Genomic DNA, 22,783 nt, shown 5'->3' with positions numbered 1-22,783 from the left:
TATTCAGGCAAAAAGGGGAATTTTCCTGCCCCCATTTGAGAAGACCCCCAAATTTTTAGTGAGAATAATTGGTGACCATCATTTTCTTTTTTTCTGGTTGAAAATCACCCCACCTCTTTTTTTGTTTTTGGACCACACCCAGCAATGCTCAGGGCTTATTCCTGGCTCTGCATTCAGGAACTACTCATTGGCAATGATCAGGGGACCATGCTGGGATCGAACCCAGGTTCACATGCAAGGAAAATGCCCTACCTGCTGTACTATTGCTATGTACCCTAAATGAAAAATTTTAATTCTGGGAGCTGGAGCAATAATAGTACAGCATGTAGATGCCGGGAAGGTGCCGCTAGAGGTAAGGTGTCTGCCTTGCAAGCGCTAGCGTAGGACTGACCGCGGTTCGATCCCCCCGGCATCCCATATGGTTCCCCCAAGCCAGGGGCGATTTCTGAGTGCATAGCCAGGAGTAACCCCTGAGCGTCAAACAGGTGTGGCCCAAAAACCAAAAAAAAAAAAAATATAGTACAGCATGTAGGCTTTTGTCTTGCTTATGGCTGACCTGTGTTCAGTTCCCAGCATCCCATATGGTCCCCTGATCACTGCCAAGAAGTGCAGAGCCAGGAGTAACTCCTGAGTATTGCCAGGTGTAGCTCAAAAAACAAACAAATGAAAGACAAATCCCTCAAAGCTCTCAATTCTCCTTTCAGCCTCCTCACCACTCATGGGTTCATGACTACCATTCACATAACTATGCAAATCAGAGGGCTTCATGCAAATAAGATGTCTTTATGCAAATAAGAGGTCTTTATGCAACTCAAAGGTCTTTATGCAAATCAGAACTCTGACAGATTTGTTTTCACACTACCTGTGATTTCACCCTGAAAATCCTAGTCATGGCACCATCTTGTTTCAATACTTGCATATTCAAAATACCCCTGAAATCCCACATGCCCTTTTACTACTGCAGGCCACATTCACCGCCTGCCTACATGATTCTTAGCTGAAGCCTCATGTTTCATCTGGTTTCTGGTGCTCCCACTACTTATGTTAAAGTGACCTTCAGGGAAGGACACATGCTGGGCTGGACCTCAGTTTCCAGTGCTTTCCTGGGTACCTGCTACTTTTAGTAGAGACAGAGAGTCAGTTTTCTCTATGGGCCTACTCTTCTCTTTCCCATAGACATGCCTCAGTCACAGGGCCTTTGCATGTATCTTCCCCTCTGTGGATGCTCTTGCCCCTTTTTCTGCCCTCCCTCAGCTCAAAGTCCTTTTGGAGTTTTCTGGAATCTCCCTGGATGGATTTTGGTTTTCATTCTCAAAGCACTCTTTGCCTTTCTATCTTCACACAGCCAACAGGCTTAACCTTGTGTGGTGGCTTGTTCGCCCACCTAGAGAGGCTGAAAGCTCCATGGGGGTCAAGACTAGGTCTGCCCTGCCCCTGCTTTCATTTCTCATTCTGGTGAGGGGTTCAGCCTCTGCCTTCCAAGGAAGGTAAGATGGTTCTGAGTCTCAGTGTTTGGACACAGAGCTTTACAACAATGTCCAGTGCTCCACCATATTGTCAGCCTTTGTTCCTAGAGGCCAGAGCAGAGTCTCGAAAGGGGTCTCACTTTGCTGATGATCTCTCCTTCCACAGGTACCACATATGACTTTTCTCACTGTACCTTCACTGGGAATGAGTCCAAGCCTCTGTGTGTGGAGCTAGATGAACACAACCTGCCTAGATTCCCCGAGTGGATCACCATTCCCCTGGTCTGCATCTACATGCTGTCCACTAACATCCTGCTTGTCAACCTGCTGGTCGCCATGTTTGGGTAAGTGCTTTCCCTGCTGGTCAGTTTTGGTACTTGTCTCCCCCTGCTAGTCACATGTTTAGGTATATGCCCCCTCTGCTGGTTAGTTTGCACCTCTGATGCATCTAGATTTTGTTCAACCATTGATAGCATCTCCCTAACTGCTTTTTTGTGCATTTTGAAGACTCTGCTTCTCTCTGGGGCTCAGCAGTAGGGATTCTAAAGGAACTGACTACAGCTACTTGCTGTTTTTGAATTTTCAGTTTAGATATAAGCCAAAGGGTTGAGTGAGAATGACAGGCCTTGAGTTACCATCCAGGAGGACCCTTTGCCTTGAGTACACGGATGTGGTAGTAGATTGGGGGGGGGTCACACAAGATCAGGTAGCTTCCAGCTCTGATCCAGAATCACTGGAAACCATCCAAATCAGTGTGTAATCTTTGGGGTGGCAGGAAGTCATTCACAAGTCTCAAAATATAACCATGGGAGGCATCCAAAGGAGAGTCAGTTCTCCCCGTTGTCACATACTCCCTGTTGGGGGAACAGTGGTCTCAAAAGCTCCTTGCCCTAATTTTTAAACATAGTTTATTATTTTTTTTTTAAGAAAGGGAAGATTGGGGCAGGACACACTAGAAAATGGGACACAAGGGTGGAGGCTGGCAGATAGCATGGTAGTTAGGAGTCATGCCTGTGATGCACCTGATCTTTATTCAGCCTCTACACCACATGGTATCTGGGAATTGCTAGGTGCAGCCCCTGGGCACTGGCTGGCTGGCTTCCCAACCCCTGATACTAGAGGGTGTGAGCAACAACTAATCCTCCAGCCCTTGTATTGAACTATTAGTCTGGGTGGCTGAGAATTGCTGGTGGGGTTCTTCTGAGCACTGCTTGGCAATCCCCCACAAAGCCTCCAAAACAATAACAAAAAAAAAGCAGGATTAAATCAGCAGAAAGGGAGCCCTTGTAAACATCAGTGCTGGATGTCACTCTGCATTAAAATTATCCAGGACAGGCCAAGAGCTCCATCATGAGTTGTTAAGACCATCTCACTCTCTGTATTTGTCTGCAGAGCTCCCCGGACTGCCCACTCTGAGAGAATTGCTTAGAATGGAATAGTTCTTAAACTCAGAACTAGTTTTTGCTGATTCTGAGTGAAAAAGCAGCTTGTGGCATAGACGAATGTTTGGGAACTTTTCTGATAGACTAACGAGAGAAAATGGGCTGACTAGAGAGAGGAATAACAACAATAACAAAAATGTTAATGCTTATAGACACTTCCTTTGTGAAGTACCTCCTCAATTCTAGAAAGCCCATCCATCAACCAAGTCATTTCTGTGGAGCTGTGACTAAGCTTTTATTCCACTGATGAGCTGAGCATTGGAGGAGAGCTTAAGCCTGCAGTTAGGGGAGGAGATGGGCATGTAAAGATTGGTAGAATAATCAATTGTAATGCCTGGAGCACAGAGACTGTTGACAGTGAAATATAGGGCATGAGCTGAGATTCATTACAGTCTTGGGATTACAGGGTGGGTGTCAGTTATTCACTGAGGTAATCCTGGCTCAGAGAACCCTAGGTGACTGAGCTGGGAGTCTGATTGGAGGAAGAAAACAGGAGTGAGAAGGCAGGTCTGGGAGAAGCAGCCACAGCAGAGTATGGAAGGGTCCATACTAGGCAAGGACTCCAGAGAACACCTTCAGGGATATGATGGTCCCTGTGCCCGAGAGAGGCTGCCCTGAGTTTTGAGATTATAAGCAAGTTCCTGACCCACTGTGCTATCTTCCTGGCATATTTTTATAAATAATATTTTACTGCTGCTTTTCATTTATTCAAATATAACATCAATTCTCAGGGAAGCTCTGCTTCTATTTCTATGGTCTTGCAGATGTTTCTAGTCACATTTGTGCTTGTGAGTAAAGAATTTTTTTCTATGACACCTTTGCAGTTTATTTTTGACATGTAGGAAGAAAAATAAAAGCTTTACCTAGTTATTTTGGATTCTCTTTGGATTATCTTCTTCCCTTTTTATTATGGCATGGAAGGCTCAACAGGGTTTCTATTTGTTAAACTCTTTTCTTTATCTTCATCACATATGGGTGTGGAATGTTGGCATAGGTATCCCAACAATAACTGGTATGCTATTCCTTTTTCTCTACAATACATTGTTATTATTAGGTCACATCCAGTTGTGCTCAGGGAGCACTCCTAACTCGGTTCAGCAGTGACTTCTGGTGGTGCTCAGGGACCATTGGTGGTGCCTTGTATTTGAACTGGGGTCTTCAGGGTACAAGTCAAATGCTTAACCTCTGTACAATCTCTCAGGTTCTCAATCATGTATATAAAGATGATGCTTTAGCTTAATGCTAACACCACATGTTAGTTACCCACAATAGCTACTCTTACAGATACTCCTCGCTTAACGACCTACATGTTTAGCGACCGTTCGCACTTACAACCATCTCCTCACCATTATTTTATTTTATTTTAAATATCCTTTTTCCATCTTGTACACTCTACAGTACAATACTGTGGTTTTTGGTGCTTTAATGTACCTACTCTACTAACTTTATGTTCTGTAATACATTGCAGTACTGTGTGGAAATTACACAACCTATGCAAATGAAAACAAGTGGAAGTTTTCAGTTTGATCTTTCTCGTTATTTTACTTATTCAGAATACTGTATTGTCAAGTACTATGCATGCATTTACTGTGTTATTGTATACAGTACATGCAGTTCCTCACTTAACGACCAATTCGCTTAACAACCAAGTTGTTCAAACGGAACTTGGTCGTTATCTGTATTACATCCCATGATAGATGGAAATATACATTAGATAACCTCTTGTTATTTAAGAGACTCAAGGTAGAAGAGAAACCTTGAAAGGTCTTGAAGCCGACAGAATGTTAAAGGTCACTTTGGTGTGATTAGAAAATCAAATGGCTGAACCCAGAGTCAGACACAGTTGGGATTGGGGTGAACTGGACCATGACACTGAGAGCTCTGCCTTGTGTGTGTGTGTGTATGTGTGTGTGAAATGAACCCCTGAGGGTGGACTGGAGACTCATTGCATTGCCTAGGCATCTCCTCCAAACTGAAATGATGGGGACCCTGAAATGATGGGGACTCCTCTGTTTCCCCACTGCAGCTACACTGTGGGCATCGTGCAGGAAAACAACGACCAGGTGTGGAAATTCCAGCGTTACTTCCTGGTACAGGAGTATTGCAACCGCCTCAACATCCCCTTCCCCTTCGTGGTCTTCGCCTACTTCTACATGGTGGTGAAGAAATGCTTCGACTGCTGCTGCCAGAAGAATGACAACGAATCCTCAGCCTGCTGTGAGCTCCTGGGGACAGGGCCACATTCCTCTCCTAATTAAGGAAGCGTTGGTCCTCAGGCCAAGAACTGCTCAAGCAATGAGTAGATTAAAGGAGTCTTATGGTTCTGAGGATTCTGGTGGACAGTCTCCTTTAGGGTGGCCTCATAATAGTAAAACAAGTAGGACAGAACCTGATTTGGAAATGGGATGGGAGTGTCAGTATGTGGCTTGTGGGAAGTTCTCCTTTGGGGACTCCTAGTATGATCAAGATCCCCAGCATCCCTGCTCAGTTCCAGGAACCTTAAGATCACCTTGGGTCTATGGTAGATTTGTGTAGAGAGACCAGGGCATAACAATGGCTTAGTGTGCCACCAGCCCATTCCCATTCTTCTAATGTCCCAGTGAATGGGAACTGTTTTTCCTATGGCCTCTTACTGCTGGGGGAACTATCATGAGAAAGCTAGGCTGTTGATTTTTCCCTTGTTCTTTCTCTGCCTGTCCCTGATGCTGTTCTGTCTCTTTAGTGGGGATGGAGAAAAGAGCAGAATGTTCATTTTAGAAACAGGGATAGTGCAGACTGGTCAAGGGGGAATCCATGAACTAGTGGTGTGTGTGTGTGTGTGTGTGTGTGTGTGTGTGTGTATGTGAGGGGGGAGGGTGGATGTCACACATATGGCGATGCCTTGGTCAGGACTTATTTCTGAGGCCTGATGCACAAAAGCCAGGCATTCAGGATGAAATATCCCATAGGTCCTTACCTGACACTAGGGTGGGAACCGCCATCACCAATGAGCAGCATTATTTCAAGTCACAAAATGTCACTTTGGGTTGTCATTAGCTATCACATCTGTCATCACCTTTATAAGGAAGGTCTGTGTTTTGACAGCTTTGGGATAAGTTATTGTCTTTCTTGTTGTAGCTGGAAAGAAAAAGCCAATCAAATTTAAGGGGATCAGGATAAAAAGCGTTCAGAGAAACATGGGAATTGAGAGGCAAGAGCTGGAATTTGATGATGCTCTAAGAACATGCCACAGGGTCTAGGTGCTGAGTTTAAGATCTCTCTGGTGATTTTAAGGCCCAAGGGAAAGCTTAGGAGACCAGTCATGCCAAATGTACCATACATGAAGGAAATGTCAACCAGAGGCTCTTACACTAATTTTTCCCCTCTGGATTCCAGAAGGCAGATACAAGAAAGGAAGATTTTGACTTAGTGTAGACCCAAAATAATATTGCACTATGTGTTTTCTGGGAATAAATAGTTCTGAGAGACCTAAATCTCTTGTAAGTAGTAAGATTTCCACTGTTGGGGGAGACAGAGAAGGGGGCTAATGGTGGGGGGGACTTAACCCATTATATACACTTACTCAGGGCTACTTCCAGAACCAGGGCAACTCAGTGAGGACAAACCAGCCTACTGGTGTGATACGGGCAGGCCCATATGTATCATCCCCCACAGACTGTAGTGAGGGAACTAGCATAGTGTGGACACACACTAGAATGGGATCCCCAACATGACCAATACATGGTATAGAGTTTTTAGCTCAGAGAAATAAGGCCAGAAAGGAGGGATTTGGGACTCATCTCCCTATAGTCCCTGGGGCATGATGCAGAATTCTTACACCAAATGTCTCTTGGGATGGACTTGCGAGGCAATGGGTGAGACCTATAGAAGAGCAGGATCCTCTCCTGCAGGTGCACAAATACCCATTCAATACTGGAAGGTCTGGGCGTGCCCAGCATACCGCCCCTTCTATTTCCCCTTTTAGCTGGCTAAGTCTAGAATCCATTGGCCTCTAGAATCAACCAACTTTGGAGGTACATGAGGTTTCTCTCTTATTCTTACTTTGCAATTAATTCCAAGTGAGTTTGAACTTGCTCCTCTAGAGAAAAATGTAAGTTTTTTCCAGTAACATCTAAAAATGAAGAATTTTAAGTTTTCATTTTTTCCTGAGTGACATTTTTAGTAATAATTTAAAACAATGTAGAAATTGTATTTTTTTTTTTGCTTTTTTGGTTACACCTGGTGATACTCAAGAGTTACTCCTGGCTTTGTGCTCAGAAATTGCTCTTGGCTTGGGGGACCATATGGGACACCATTGGATGGAACTATGGTACTTTGTAGGTTAGCCACTTACAAGGCAAATGGCCTACTGCTCGCACTACTGCTCCAGTCCCAGAAATTATATTCTTTAAAATTTTGAGGTCATACCTGACTGTATTCAGGAATTTCCCCTGGTTCTCTGCTCAGGAATCACTCCTAGTGGGGCTTTAGAACCCTGTGGAGTTCCAGAGATAGAACTTAGATTGGCTGCATAAAAAATAAGTATCCTTTGCACTGTTACTTGCCCCTAGGACTTGCATTTTATAAAATAGATAGTTGATTTTTATGGGTTTGAAAAGTAATCCATTTAGGGGCCAGAGTGATGGCGCAGCAGTAGGGCATTTGCCTTGCTTGTATATCTTGTTTATAGTTTATGGTTGTCTTGAGATTCAATGTTCCAGCACCAATCCCAATATGACTGACCTTCCTTCCACCATTGTTCCCAGTCTTCCCACCCTCATATCTCCAAAGCCTGCCCCAATAAGTAAAACATCTTTCTCCCGTTGTGGTGCAGGAACAACTACATGCAGAAAGGGTTTTTCTGTGAAAGAATTTAATAGGACAAAACAGGTAGGAAGGAGGCCAGGGTCTTATAGCAAAGCTGTTTGAAAAATCCATCAACCACCATCAACAACCTTCAATATTAATTGCTACCACACCAACCAACCAACCAACCAACCAACCAACCAACCAACCAACCAACCAACCAACCAACCAACAAACCACCCAACCAACCACCCAACCAACCAACCAACCAACCAACCAACCAACCAACAGTATTCCAGCTTTGGGTTTTAAGCAACCAGAGCAATTGCTTCTCAATTTGAGACTGGAGTCTCAAATTGAGAGGATTCTTTGCTCTTAAAATGACAGACCCATTTTTGGGATTGATCTCCAAGATGTGCCCTTGGCAGGTACAAAATAATTTATTTTATATTTTTATTAAAACTAAGAGAATTATTAAAAAAAACTCCAGTAAAAGAAATAATGGTAGAATTGTCATCAATTTCAGTGGGGCATTAATAGGATCTACAACAATGATGAGCCCCCATATTGGAAAAGTTGGAAATACTCAGTTCTCTCCCATATTGAAAAAAAATAGAAAATCCTTGCAGACATGTAGACTGGGAGATGAGAAGGTATGGGGGACAGAGACTACCAAATGACTGAAGAATAAAGTCCATGCCCTTCCAAAGCCCAGGCAACCACAACCAAACCTCACAAATGCCACCAGGCCAACAACCCAACAACACCACTTCACAACTAATCTATACAGAGACACCATATAGACAAAAACTCCTGGCACACCAATTAGGGGGCTGAATACCCTGGGATCTTTATGGAGTGTGGGATGGGAAGCCTTCCTCCATTCCCCTCTGCTATAGTTTCAGAAGCTCCAACAGTCACATGCACTTACTATAGCTGCCAACATGCAAACTCATAGGTCCAGTTTTTGATATCTTGGGGTTCTTGTAGCATGCGGTCACATATATGGCCTCCAAACTCTTCAATACTGACACCCCAGTAAGAGCTCACCAAATCATATGGTAATATAACACAGAAGCCGACTAATTTTAAAGAAACAGGGCCAGGCAGACAGACCAGAAGTTTGGTCCTTTTTGACTCAGAAAAGCCAGGTCAGTGAGTCTCAAGTAGAAAACAGACAGTCTTCTTTGCTTCACAGCCACATATTTTCTAGTCAATGAGCTACACTATAACACATAAAAAGCACCACCGTATTTCAAAGATCATAATGAGAAAACAACACAGAATAACACTACATTAAGTGAAGACAGTAGTTTTAAATATCCAAATAGTATCAGATACCTATATAACCCCTTTGATATGTACTTTAGAGATGTGATGTTAAGGATGGCCAAGGAACTCAAAGAAGTCATGAAAAGAATAGCAAATAAGACTCAGGAGGATATGAGAATAGAAATAAGAAAACATCAAACAGAAATGACAGAACTGAAAAACATGTAGGTGAAATGACAAACTAGAAGGCCTCTTGGCAGCTGTCACTAATAATCAGAAGAACACATAAAGATCTCATTCTCCCCATTCCAGAGCATTACTTTACTCCTTGCATGGTTGGATTTAGGAAGCTGAGGGCCAATGGAATAATACTTATGTTTCTCTTTGATCATTCAAGGTTTCAGAAATGAAGACAAGGAGACTCTGGCATGGGAAGGCGTCATGAAGGAGAATTATCTTGTCAAGATTAACACAAAAGCCCATGACACATCAGAAGAGTATGTCACTCATTTATTTGATCTTTGTTAACCTACCCTATGCATATAAACCCAGAAAATGGAGGCAGCTGATGGAGCATTTTTAAGTAAATATTTTATGGCAGAGAGCCAATAAAAGCATCTAGAAGCATCTCCCCCAAGTGGGTGCCAGCCTTTTAACAAGGGAAAATCCATTGACTTTCCATCTTGCCAGTTACTCAAAGCCTGGTAAATAAAACTGAAATTTGGAAACCATAGGAAAGGACTGGAGAACCTGGGAATATGGAGTTCTAATAGCTGCAGAGATGAGGATAGCCCATAGATCAGAGGCCACATATTATGTCTTTGATGTAAGAGGGATTGATTATACAATGATCAACTTTTGGTAGATCTATTAGTCTGCTGCTGAATATCCCTGGAATTCACAGAATTATTAGAAAACACCCTCTAGAAATAGGTAAGTTTTGCTTACTGGGTGTGCCAATATTTATTCCATCAAAACAAGAGCAAATGTATGGGCAACAAATCCCTTTAAGTTCAGCACAGTTGTTAGAATGTCATTGAAAGCCCCATGCATGTTCATTGTCTTTGTCAAAAAACAGTTCTTTTAATCATCCTAATTTTTGATCCTGAGGTCTTGGGTAGAGAAGTAAGAGGGACAGACCCTCAAGCTTAGTTATGTAACAACTCTCTGCTGAACTTTTCATCTGGGTTTGGAACAAATTGTTTCATTTGGCTATTGTGAAGACAGAAATGCTGTGCTCCAACCAATGGTGCTTTAGTTGAAAATGATCATATTATTTTATTTAAAAGACTTTAAATGGACTCTAATACCTTTGCTCAATATCTTCCCTCCCCTCTCACTCTTTTCAACTCTCTTGAAGGATGAGGCATCGGTTCAGACAGCTGGATACCAAGGTATAGTCCTGATAATTATTTCGGGAATAAAAACTATTATTTTTAGTCAGCGGTATTTGGTATTTACTCTTGACTCTGTACTCTAGCAGGCTCTGGGAATTATCTGTAACACCAGGGATTAAACCTGGGTCAACCACATGCAAGGCAAGCATTTCCCACTGTACTATCTTTCTGGCCCCATGGGGATTAATTTTTTAAATCTCTTATTATTAAGTTTTCAACTAAAGGCCAATGGCTAAGGCCCCCACATAAAAGGAGTTGATTTTTATAAGAAAATGGGCCCAGTTCTGCTTCAGAGGCTGTTTTATATATTCCTGGTGCAGGGTCTAGGTCCTGGAACTGAATTATTTTTCAGATGTGCGCAACCCCTACAGGGACTAGTCCTGGTGTTCAATGTAACCTGAAGGTCAGTTGTTAACATTTTGTGCATGTCCATCTTCACAACCTTTTATAAACAATTTGGTTTTCTATTGGAGATGGCAGTTTCAGGGAGAATTGAAATAAATGCCAGGCAATGTTTTCCACTTAGGTTTTAGGTGATAATTTTCATTTTCTAATGCAGGTCTGCAAGCCTGCAGTCAGGTTAGAGAGGTAAAAACCATCTCTCTTAGTTCTAAGGGCACTGATTCAAGGAGACAGAAAATCAGTGGCAGCTGTTCTTTGGGACATGTTCCCTTGCAACAGTGCCTTTTTACAGCTTCTCATACTGATGCTGAGCCATTGCTTATTTTTAGTGAAGGAACTGGAAGAACGTTAGAGATTTGAATATTTGTACACAAATGATTAGGCTAGGATATGAAGCATGATTATAATAAGTGGCAAGGAGGAAAATGGAAAGAATGTTGAGATAATAAAGGAACAACAGGGAATAACATCTTAAGATGTTACTTGATACCAAAAAAAGATGTTACTTGATATATTATATCTAATGTATAGAATGCCTTATTTAGGATAGTTACTTTTCTTAGTTCACGTATTTATATTTAAAGATACTTTCTGCTGCTTCTGTAACTCTGTCACCTGGCACCTAATATTTACTGGCCACCTGCTCAGTGCAAGCAGTGGGCTAAGTATCATCCATGTGATTTGGCCCTTGAGTTTTGTAAATATGCCCTGTCAGATGGGTTGAGCATTGTCCAGCTGAATTGTGCAGGGTTAAATAGCAGCAGTGTTTGTCTACATCTCATCAGAGGTGTAAGCTGCATCTTGCTAGTGTCCTCAAACTTGTGAGTTGCATCCATAGCTGGAAATGTCCATAAGGTCAGAGAACTACAGGCTATTCTGGGTAGCTAGGGGGCTACATTAATTTGGGGAGCAAATGCACAGAGGGAAGAAGGTATTCTTCACTGTCCCATGTGGGTACTCACCGGTCTCTTTGGAGCTGGGTTTTGTTTCCACATAGGAAAGACCTCAGGAGTGTTTTGGCTCAAGTGGGACACTGATGACTGCTCTTCAAAAGATCCTTTGAGTGATCTGGGTTTCCACAGCAGTGCCAGGACCTCTGGGTACTGAACCTGTGCAGAAGTAGTACTGAGCTTATTTGACAGTGGTTTTAAGACAGTGGTTTTCTAAAACCTAACTGGTTTTAGGAGCTGATGAAAAGTTTCTAGTGCTGGCACAGAGGTTTCCCCTGAGCTCTGTTCATCTTGCTCTGGGGGCACGTAGGGGACAGAGAGAAAGGGAGGAGGAGTTGTGCCCCCAGAAACTTACCATATTAGAGTCATCAGAATCTGGGACTACAGGGTAGAATGGATCCCACAGCCATATGGTTGGTGGGCCGGGACCCCCTCTACCCCAGGCTCTGAAGATAGTGTTGGTTGTTGTGAGCAGGGCAAGGTTGTGGCAGGTGGAGGTGCAGAAATGGCAGGTCAGAGGTCATAATTGACGATTGCCCACTCACATGTACCTCCTGGAGGTCCTGGGAGCAGAGAAGTGCTTGTGGATTCAGTCCCCTTGCCACCATCTGATGTTGGAGTTAGTGCCTTGGCTAGTTCTACCAGACGCATACTATACACCAAGGTGTCTCCTGTCCATCTGCAGTTGGATTTCAGGGACACAGGAGCAAGTGCAGGGTGCTGTATGTTTCCCCAAATAGCTAATCACAGCCATCTAGGAGACACATCAGCACTAACCCTTCCAGCAAACAAAACATTTCTCCACGTATGGCTAGAAAACAAGGCTGCTTGCAATTGGTCTAAGTAAGTTTTCAAGATAGGATCTTCCTATATCTTTGTAATATCTTCCTATATAATTTCTTTTGGAGCAGCCATTAATTTTTATAACTACTTTAACTATGCTTATTTATTTTTTTTCAGTTTTTCTCTACTTTATAGGTTCGCAAAATTGAAAATATTTACTTTAGTTCAGCTTACATGAATGCCATGTTGACATGGAGCCAAATATTCCCATTCTATCACTATCTTTAATAATAATTATTTTTTTTACATTTTCAATGGAATGCATTGGGATTTATAAAGTTATAGTTGAGTTTTAGACATATAAGGCTTCAACACCAGTCCCACCATCATTATCAGTTGCCCTTCACTCATAATGTTCCCTGAGTCCACCCCATACTTCTCTCTCCAAGCCTGGCATCAAAATAGACACCTTTTAAAGTTTGCTTGTTAAAGTTTGGGTTGTCAGACTTCAGTCTTATTGATTCTGTGGTTTGGATATTTAGTTCTGGCTTTCTTCAACACTGCAATGTTCCTGAGTTCCCTTGATTCCTGTCCTCCTTTGTTTCACATCTGTCTTTCTTTCCCTCCATTCTATTTCTTTCCTTTTTGTCATTATACACTGCAGCCAAGAGTGTTCTAGGCAACCCCCATGGAAACCATTACATTCCTCCATGCTGATTTTTTTAAAAGTTGAACGAAGAGATTCTAATTGGAAACAAATTGGAGTTAAACACACATTTTTCCTTAAGTGAGCTGGGCAGCAACCAAACAGTAATTGCACTACTTGTGATAATTTATCAGTTGCATTATTGCATTATCCATTATGGAATATCATTTAAGATAAGCTACTTGTTTCTGGTGTAATAGACCCAGGACATATGCATAAAGAGTGTTTTTTTTTATGGCTTCTAGTATATTGTCTTACTACTTTGTTTTCCATTTTGTGAGAGATTTTGACACACTTTTTGCTTATTATTAGGCATGCCAACTATTTGTTTGACCACTACGTTTTTGTAAGATGAAAATACTTAATATGTGAAAATTTAAATTGGAGCTGTAAGAATAGTACAGTAGGTAGTTCTTGCCTTGCACTCAGACATCTGGGTATCTATCCCTGGCATCATCTATCATACCCTAATCACTGCCAAGAACGATCCACTAGTGCAAAGTCCAAAATGCAATTGATTTATGGCCCAGAAATAAAAGGCAAACAAACAAATAAAAACACCAATCCCTAAATATAGAAATACCCTAAAATTTAAATGATTAGTATTACATCAGGTTATTAGTATATTTTTGTCGTAACACTTGTTGGTATCATAATTTTTAGATTATCTAAAACATTACTTCTGCAGATTATTTCTCTGTGTTGTTAAAAGCTATTCTTTCTGGTGATTTCCAGTTGAGCTGAGTAATACGAGTTGGTGCTAAGACTAATCTTTAGTGAAATGTTTTTTTTTTTTAATAATTTCTTTAAGCATCATGATTATGGAAATGTTCATAGTTGGGTTTCAGTTATAGAATGTACATCACCCTTCAGCAGTGCAACTTTCTTACCACTAATCTCCCCCGTTTTTGACCCCCAACCCCCTTCCTGTCTCTGGGATAGTAATCTACTTCTATTTCTCACTATCATTGGCAAAGTAGTTGTCAATGCAATTAGTGCTCTAACTACACTCACCACTCTTTGTGGCAAGCTTCATATCATGGGTTGGTTCTCCTGGCCCTCATCTCTATTGTATCTGAATATTATTACCAAATTGTCTTTTATTTTTCTTATATCCCGCAGATGAGTGAGACTATTCTATATCTATCCCTCTCTGTATTACTTGGTGAAATGATGGCAGGCATTGGTGGTGGGAAAATTGCACTGGTGAAGAATGGTGTTCTTTTTATGACTGAAACCCAACTACAAACATGTTTGTAATTATGGTGCTTAAATAAAGATATTAAAAAAAAAAGCCAAAGGCTATTCTGAAACTTCTCCAATTCCCCTTTACTTCAGGCATATACTATATTTCCTAGCTAGTAATATGGAAAAGTCATAGAGTAATAATTCAAAATTCTAAGTTGGAAAATTTCTCTTAAAAGCACTTTTTCTCTCCTTTCTTGCAAGATTAATGACCTCAAGGGACTTCTGAAAGAGATTGCCAGTAAAATAAAATAAAACTGTGGACTTAGATAGAAGAAAATCTAATGATAGCAGGTAAGTGATCTTAACAGCTTATAGTTTTTTTTCTCCAAAACTTTAAGACTAATAAAAAATCATGATACATTTCTAAGTTTTTTTTTTTTATATATTTTGGGCTTGAAATAATATATTGTGCAAAATTCTTAAAAAATACATTATGGATTTTTGGGAGCAGCAAGGGGAAGGGCCCCTACCCCCTGCCCACACATTATATTCCATCATTGTACTCCCCCAGGTCAGAGATTAGCGTTAAGAGATGGGACTCTTGGGGCTGGAGAGATAGCATGGAGGTAAGGCATTTGCCTCTCATCAGTGGTTCAAATCCCGGCATCCCATATGGTCCCCTGAGCCTGCCGGGAGCAATTTCTGAACATAGAGCCAGGAGTAACTCCTAAGCACTGCCAGGTGTGACCCAAACCCCCCCCCCCCAAATGAGACTCTTTATTTTATTTATGTATTTTTTACAAGAGTCAAAACACTTTAATAAAGAGAACTTCAAAATATTTAAATCAGTTAGATCATTAGGTGCCTGCGTTTAGCAGTTCTTCCAAATTATAAATTACACAATTCTCATCAAAATCTAGTTACCAGTATCTTTTTTATATAAACATTAAGGTGATTCTCCAGTTTGTCTGGGAGATTAAGAAATGAAAATAGAATTATAAATGTTAAAATAAGAATCATGATCAGGAGAGATGAAGTCATGAAATTTTCCTATACATGGATGTACATGGAATCTATTATGCTGAGTGAAGTAAGTCAGAGGGAGAGAGAAAGACGCAGAATGGTTTCACTCATCTATGGGCTTTAAGAAAAATGAAAGACATTTTTAACAGTATCTCAGAGACAAGAGAGATGAGGGCTGGTAGGTGCAGCTCAAGACATGAAACTCATCACACAGAGTGATGAGTGCAGTTGGAGAGATGACTACACTGAAAACTATCATAACAATGTGAATGAATGAGGGAAGTAGAAAGCCTGTCTCGAGTACAGGTGTAGGGGGGTGGGAAGGAGGGAGATCTGAGAAATTGGTGGTGGGAATGTTGCACTGGTGAAGGGGGGTGTTCTTTACATGACTGTAATCATACAACTATAATCATGTTTGTAATCACGGTGTTTAAATAAAGATAATTAAAAAAAAAGAAAGGTTAAAAAAAAAAAGAATCATGGGGAATCAATCACCACCAGATGCCAAAGTACATTTATAAAGTCTATAGATAAGCTTTACATACATATAGATTTAACAATTTATATATACCAAACTTTTAATTTCAAATTAGGAAGCATAAAGTAGATTGTTTTATAAGTAAATCTTTAGACAAGCACTTGAGAAATACTAGGTAAATAATTGGGAAAAAGTAGATTGTGTAAGTAAATTTTTAGACATGCACTTGGGAAATAATAAAGTTAGGGTCCTTTACTTATGATTTATTCAAGAAGAAACACTTTACTTATAAAGATTTAAGTATATAAATATGAAATTATTAAAGAAGTAAAATTAGATTAAGGCCATATAATCTTGTGGCAGAAGGGAAAGAGCAAGCTGTATAAGAGACTAGCTAAGGCCAAGAATAATATATTAAATATATAAAAATCATAAACTTTTGTTATCATAAAGTATTAACAAAATAGCAATGGAAAGGTGAATTTATAAAATAAGTGATAAACAAAACATGGAGGATATTTTTTAAAAGAAAAGTTCTTATAGATATATGGGGCAGGGTAAAATAAAAATAACATTCCATGAGTTGGGTGAGACTGCCCCAGGCACCGTGTTTCTAAGCCCTTAGGTGGACAGGTCTGATGAAGCAGGGTAGTAGTGAGTTAAAGTTTTATTGGAGTATGTCTGCTTTTTCCTTTTGGCCTTCTGCCTTATGGCCTCTCTGCCATGTGCTTCCTATACTGAGCTCTATCTTCCAAGCCCAAAGCCAGTCTTCTTTCTTTATTCAAACCAATTACCCAAATAATGGGGAAAGCAGAGATCTAGTAATCCAGGTGGGCTTTTACATATCAAAAGAAGATGTTATCAGGAAGAAGTGTGGGGAATACTTTTGTTTGGGTTGATAGCTAGCTGTTACCTTACAGGAAAGATTTAAAGAACATACAAAATTTACATATATAAAATGTATGTAAATATAGGCATGTAGGGGATGGAGCAATAGCACAGCAGGTAGGGCATTGGCTTAGTATCCAGGTTCAATCTCTGGCATCCCATATGGTCCCCTGATCCTGCCAGGAGTAATTTCTGTGCACAGAGCCAGCAGTAATCCCTTACTGGGTATGGCCCCAAAACAAAAGAAACAAAAACAAAACAAAACAAAAACAATAAAGGGCAGCTTTAAATGAACAAGTCATAAAAGAAGTTTTACTTGTCTCTACAAGGAAAATATGCTAAAGAATGAAAAATGGAAACACAAGATATTATTTTCTTTTTTGGCATCACATCCACAGTAATTTGAAAATGATACTATCTTGGATTTGGGCTAAATCAGTGAAAAAGAATCTACCTTACAAATCAGACAAGTGAAGTTGCACTATGAGCCTCTAAAATGCCCCACATTTCTGAGTGATACTTGAGACTTCGTTCTTTTTCTTTTTCTTTTTATAACAGGTATATTCTCTGATAGTTTTTAAAAATAATGACAGAAATTGAGCTTAAATCACATGCTACCATTCCCCCCTCAGTAATCCAGTAGTTATGCAGTAGTTTTACTGGAGGTTCTGGATCTGGATCTTCAGTGAGTTATAGTCATATGTCATCGAAGACTATAGTTATTTAAAGCTCCATTGGGACTGGAATCAGCTTCAAGCTCATTCACTCAAATGATCAATGATGTGGGCACCAGCTCTTGGCAGGAGATTTTAGTTCCTCATAGTCCCTCTGCAGAGCTGTTTGAGTATGTTCAAGGTATGGCATCTATATAAAGCATCCAAGGGATCAAGATGGAAGGTGTATTGACTCTCATGACCCCTTCAGATGTCATCCAATTGTCACTGCTTCAATTTTCTCTTTTTTGGGGGGGTTTGAATCTTTTAAAAAGTTTATTTGAGGGGCTGGTGAGGTGGCGCTAGAGGTAAGGTGTCTGCCTTACAAGTGCTAGCCAAGGAAGGACCGCGGTTCGATCCCCTGGCGTCCCATGTGGTCCCCCCAAGCCAGGGGCAATTTCTGAGCACTTAGCCAGGAGTAACCCCTGAGCATCAAACGGGTGTGGCCCAGAAACCCCCCCCCAAAAAAAAAGTTTATTTGATTGAAACTCTTGTGATTTACAGAGTCCTTCATGATTGGGTTTCATACATACAATGAATCAGGGCCATTCCTGTCACCAGTGTTGTCCTCCCTCTGCAAATGTTCCTCAAGTGTATCCCATACATACCACCCTCTCTGTCCCCATAGCCTGCCAGTATAACAGGGCCTTTTTTAAATTTAGATTGTTGAAATTTGGGTTTTTTGATTCCATTGTTGTTGCTTTTGGCTTGAATATTTAGTTCTTTCTTGCTTTCTTCTATTTTTATTTTTTTAATACTACCAATGCGCCCGAGACTGTTTGGCCTTTGGCCCCCATCCTTTCATATTTGTGTGAGAAACGGGATTCTATAAAGTGAGAGGTTAGCACTAGGGCCTGGGAAACCTCCTTATCTAAAGAACTTGCAACTGTTCTGGTTTTAACTGAACAAATCACACTGTTCTAAGATTCAACATTTCCCCCTTAATTGCTTCTAACAAAGTTCCATTGTTTTTATCCTTTATGCTTTTTATCCTTTATGCTTATTGCTCTGGGATGGACAAATAGAAGTAGATTACCTTTGCATTTAAACTTATTTTATGGAGACATTTAAAATTGCTAGCAACTGATCACTTGAACAATCAAAAGATATTAGAATTAATTGGAAAACTGAGCTTAAAGTTTGATCCATGATCTTGCTTTCTATATTACCTGTCCAAATTCTGGAACCATATGCCAAAAATGCTGTTAGGAATCATGGAGATAGTCTGGGTATTCTGTCTGATTAGATTTTTTAGGAAGTAATTTGGCCTGGAGAGATAGCACTGCGGCGTTTGCCTTGCAAGCAGCCGATCCAGGACCAAAGGTGGTTGGCTCGAATCCTTATGTCCCATATGGTCCCCCATGCCTGCCAGGAGCTATTTCTGAGCAGAAAGCCAGGAGTATCCCCTGAGAACCACCGGGTGTGGCCCCCAAAAAACAAAAACAAAACAAAAAAAAAACCAAAAAAAAGAAAAGAAAAGCCACTTTCCTTGGAAAGTAAATGGAAACACAAAAGTACAGCCTTCCTCCCTTTCTTCCTCCTCTCATTTTATTTCTTTCCTTCCCCTTCTTTTTTCCCTTCATTCCTCTTTTCCATTTCTTTCCCCCTTCCTTCTTTCTTTTCTCCCTCCCTTCCACCTTTATTTTTCTTGCTATAGAGTTGCTTTTAATTTGTAATTGAGTTCTCAGAACTCTTTTTAATATTAATTGTCGTTGCCCACTTTTCTGACCATCATAGGCAAGATTGGTGCATATCTTGTACATTTGGAAGACACGCAGAACCTTCTGATGTGCCTGAGGAAATGACACGTCTCCTTAGTTGATGTATTTCAACTTTTTAGTTTTGTATAATGAAGACAGTATTAGACCTTACAATAAATTTTAATTCTAGCTTTGAAACATTTGTCATTTAGGGGTCAGAGTGATAGCACAGTGGCAGGGTGTTTTCCTTGCATATGGCTGACCTGGGATGAACCTGGGTTTGATTCTCGGCATCCCATATGGTCCCCTGACTCTGACAGGAGCAATTTCTGAGAACAGAGCCAGAAGTAATCCCTGAGTGCTGCCGGGTTGCAGCCCCCAAAAGAGAAACATTTGCCATTTGTTTAATTTATGAGCAGCAATTTAACAAAAAAGAACAAGGAAAAGATACTTTTAAATGCTTCTAAAGCCAAAACGATGTCATAATCAGAAGAGATTGAAAACATGAGGCATTTACCTCCTTTATCCAGTGCTAATCTCTTGTTGACTGTGAGTAAAATATGAGCAAATAAACTGACTTCTTACCAAACATTACTCATGCCTTAAGCTAATATGGGACGCCGAGATTTGAACTGGTGTTCATCCTGTATGGTTACCTCAGATTGCTGGAAGTCATCCCTGATCTCAGAACCAGTAGTAAGCCCTTGGCAAAGCCAGCTACTTAAAAGATGTAATTAGAACCAAAGCACAATATCAACAAAGAATCAAGTCTTTCATCATTTAGTCAGAGTGATTTAGATTTCAAGGGCAAACTGACTAGTCTATACCATATGTGCATCTTGAAGAGAGACCATGACTATTTTATGTAGTTGCTTTAATGCCAGATGCAAATATCTCATTTTTTCAAATATCTCATTTTTGGTAGCATACGTTTCCTAGTATCTACCTCATATCTTTGAGCTAATATGTTCCCAATGCAATTTGAACCCAGTGGTATCTTGTGAATAGAAATGCAAAGTGGATTCTTACCCCAATTCTATCTTTGCTTTTATAGGTATCATCAGCCCTGAGAAAGGACGGGATTTCCAGAATGCCCTGAGCCATGCGAAATGGGAATAGCTCCAGTCATGGGTACACCGACACTAATTTTGCACCAATGGACAATGATATAAGTGATGGAATTAGAACAGGCAGGCAGTTACATGGGGGAAACCATTCATGCACAGAGCTTCCCCCGGCCCAGGGCTTTCCATCTCAGTGACTAGCTCTTGCTACTGAGGTTTACTGTGTCTTTGCACCTCCTGTATCTTTGCATTTCTTGTGCTTTAACAACATCTCTCCTAAGAATAAGAATTCAGTCATGATTCCTCTCCTGTATTATAGTTTTGTTCATTTCTGATGTGCTGCTATTTTCTCTTTTTGTGTGATGAAACTAATGCATTGGGTAAAAGATTCTCCCATATTGAGGCATCTTCCATAATGTGGAGAGTAAGAATTCTGTTCCTTGCAGGAGAAACTTTCATGTCTCGTTCTGCTAATGAATGATCAGGGAAGGTGAAAATGCAGCTTTGATCCCAGGAATTCCAATGGGAGGGCGTTCTGTTTCTAAAACTGTGAACAATCACCCCAAACTGAAGCCTGGAGAGAGGCCACTGATTTTGTTTTTCACTGGGTGCTCATGTCTCTCTTCTTCATGATTATTTTCCCACAATGAGATAACTTTGGATAATATAGAAAATCTAGAAGATATAAAAAAGTAAGAATATAAATAGTTTCAGCATCTAAAAATAATCAACATTAACATTTTAGGACATATATATGTCCAATTCTCTCTTTTTCTATGCCTATTTTATTTCTCTGTAAGAATTTTACATAATGTCGTCTTGCCACATACATGTTTTGTATGAGTGGTTCCCACCTACAAATCTACCAGCTAGGTTTTCGTTATCTTCCTGGTCTTTGTAAACAGTGTATTATTGTAAACATGTCATTATATTTGACTTGGGATTGATTTCCATCCTTTTTGTCATCAAGGGCTATTCCTTCTCAGCAGAATGAACATCTTTGTATATGAATCTTTTTTTTTATTAAGAAAAATTCCCTGTGTATATTCCTGGGAAGATGTGTTAACTATCACCCATTCATAGGCATTTTCATACTTATTTAGCAAATAGAAATTGTTAACTTGAATGTAGTATAAGAGATATGTGAATCTAGAGCTCTTAACATAAGGTACCATATTTAATCCTTAGTTTAAGAAGATGCCAATATCTGTACTTAAATATAATAGATAGAGAAGGCAATGGGGTGGAATGGAGTGTTTACCTGGACATACTGAATTCCAGCATTCTCTGCACATGAAGAAATTATTTCTCCAAACCCAGGTGCTGGTAGCACAGAAACTTCTAGGATTCATTTTTTTTTTTTTTTTTAGCTTTGAAGAGACTTTAGTCAGGGCCAGAAGAAGGAAATCTTAAAAAGAAGCCATTCAAACAAGCTATGATTAGCAAAACTGAAAATCATTAACCAAACCAGTGTCTTCTTTCAGTTGGAGCAATAGTTAAAAGGACTGTCTCTGGGACTGGAGAGTTAGTACAATGGTTAGGACACTTGATTTAAATGTGGCTGACCCTAGTTTTATTCCCTGAGCACTTCCATGTGTCACTCCTTAACACAGAGCCAGGAATAACCCATGAGAAATTCTGGGTAGATCTTTCCACCCAATAAAGGTATTCCCCAGGGGCCGGAGAGATAGCGTGGAGGTAAGGCATTTGCCTTGCATGCAGAAGGCCGGTGGTTCAAATCCCGGTATCCTATATAGGTCCCCTGAGCCTGCCAGGAGCGATTTCTGAGTGTAGAGCCAGGAGTAACCCCTGAGCACTGCAGAGTGTGACCCAACCCCCGCCCCCCAAAAGATATTCCCCACATTCACACTGTTTGCAGAGAATGAATACAGATGTAAGGTGTCTTTTTACTTGAACCCCAATGATGACCAAAAATGAATCATAATAAACAGGTGAAGCAATTCAGGGTGTGAGATGTGGAAAGTGAGTGGGCTAAAATTATAAGAATGACCCATGGTTGGAATTTTCAGGGTACCTGAAAATATGATATGAAAATATGAAAAGTGACTGACCACCACAGCAAACGTAGTATCTTCTGAAAACACCCAAATGAGGCTGAAGTTGTCTCTACTTTGAGACCTACTCCTGTATGTGGAATTTGTCATAATAGTTACAACCCTCACCTCTTTCACTCCAGTAGGAAATTTGAAAGTCCACTAGAAATAAACTATGTAAATATCAGCAAATTAAATAGAAAACTTCCCAGAATGGACATTTTTCGGGTCTCTATACAGTGTCACAAAATGTAGCAGAATTGTTGGCTGAGAATCTGTCCAGAGACTTGTGTTTTCCTGGCTGGGTTTATAACTCATCACCAGGCTTAGTCAAGCAATAGGGAGCTTGACAAACCCCCTGGATCCTTCAAACTAGAACAGGAACTGTCAAGTAATTCTGACTCAGCATGGCTGGGACAAAGCACAACTTTTTTCCTCTGAAACATTTGCAAGTATGAGATGGTCCTGGTGA

At 40.5% G+C, this 22,783-nt stretch overlaps 1 protein-coding gene across 1 annotated transcript in view; it reads left to right on the top strand.

Moving 5' to 3' along the window:
• The window catches only part of TRPM8 (transient receptor potential cation channel subfamily M member 8), a 69,351-nt gene extending 48,976 nt beyond the window's left edge, over nucleotides 1-20,375 (top strand). Inside the window, exons 20-25 of the mRNA XM_049769300.1 lie at nucleotides 1,633-1,810; nucleotides 4,935-5,125; nucleotides 9,363-9,462; nucleotides 10,326-10,359; nucleotides 14,653-14,742; nucleotides 20,248-20,375. Coding sequence (XP_049625257.1) covers nucleotides 1,633-1,810; nucleotides 4,935-5,125; nucleotides 9,363-9,462; nucleotides 10,326-10,359; nucleotides 14,653-14,703 — 554 coding nt within the window. The 3' untranslated portion in view covers nucleotides 14,704-14,742; nucleotides 20,248-20,375. The remainder of the gene's footprint in view (nucleotides 1-1,632; nucleotides 1,811-4,934; nucleotides 5,126-9,362; nucleotides 9,463-10,325; nucleotides 10,360-14,652; nucleotides 14,743-20,247) is intronic.
• The last annotated feature ends 2,408 nt before the right edge of the window (nucleotides 20,376-22,783 follow it).

The sequence above is a fragment of the Suncus etruscus genome, chromosome 2 (assembly GCF_024139225.1).
Source record: "Suncus etruscus isolate mSunEtr1 chromosome 2, mSunEtr1.pri.cur, whole genome shotgun sequence".
NCBI classification, from domain to species: domain Eukaryota; kingdom Metazoa; phylum Chordata; class Mammalia; order Eulipotyphla; family Soricidae; genus Suncus; species Suncus etruscus.
The sequence above is the reverse complement of the archived record's forward strand: the minus strand, read 5'-3'. Positions and strand labels throughout refer to the sequence as shown.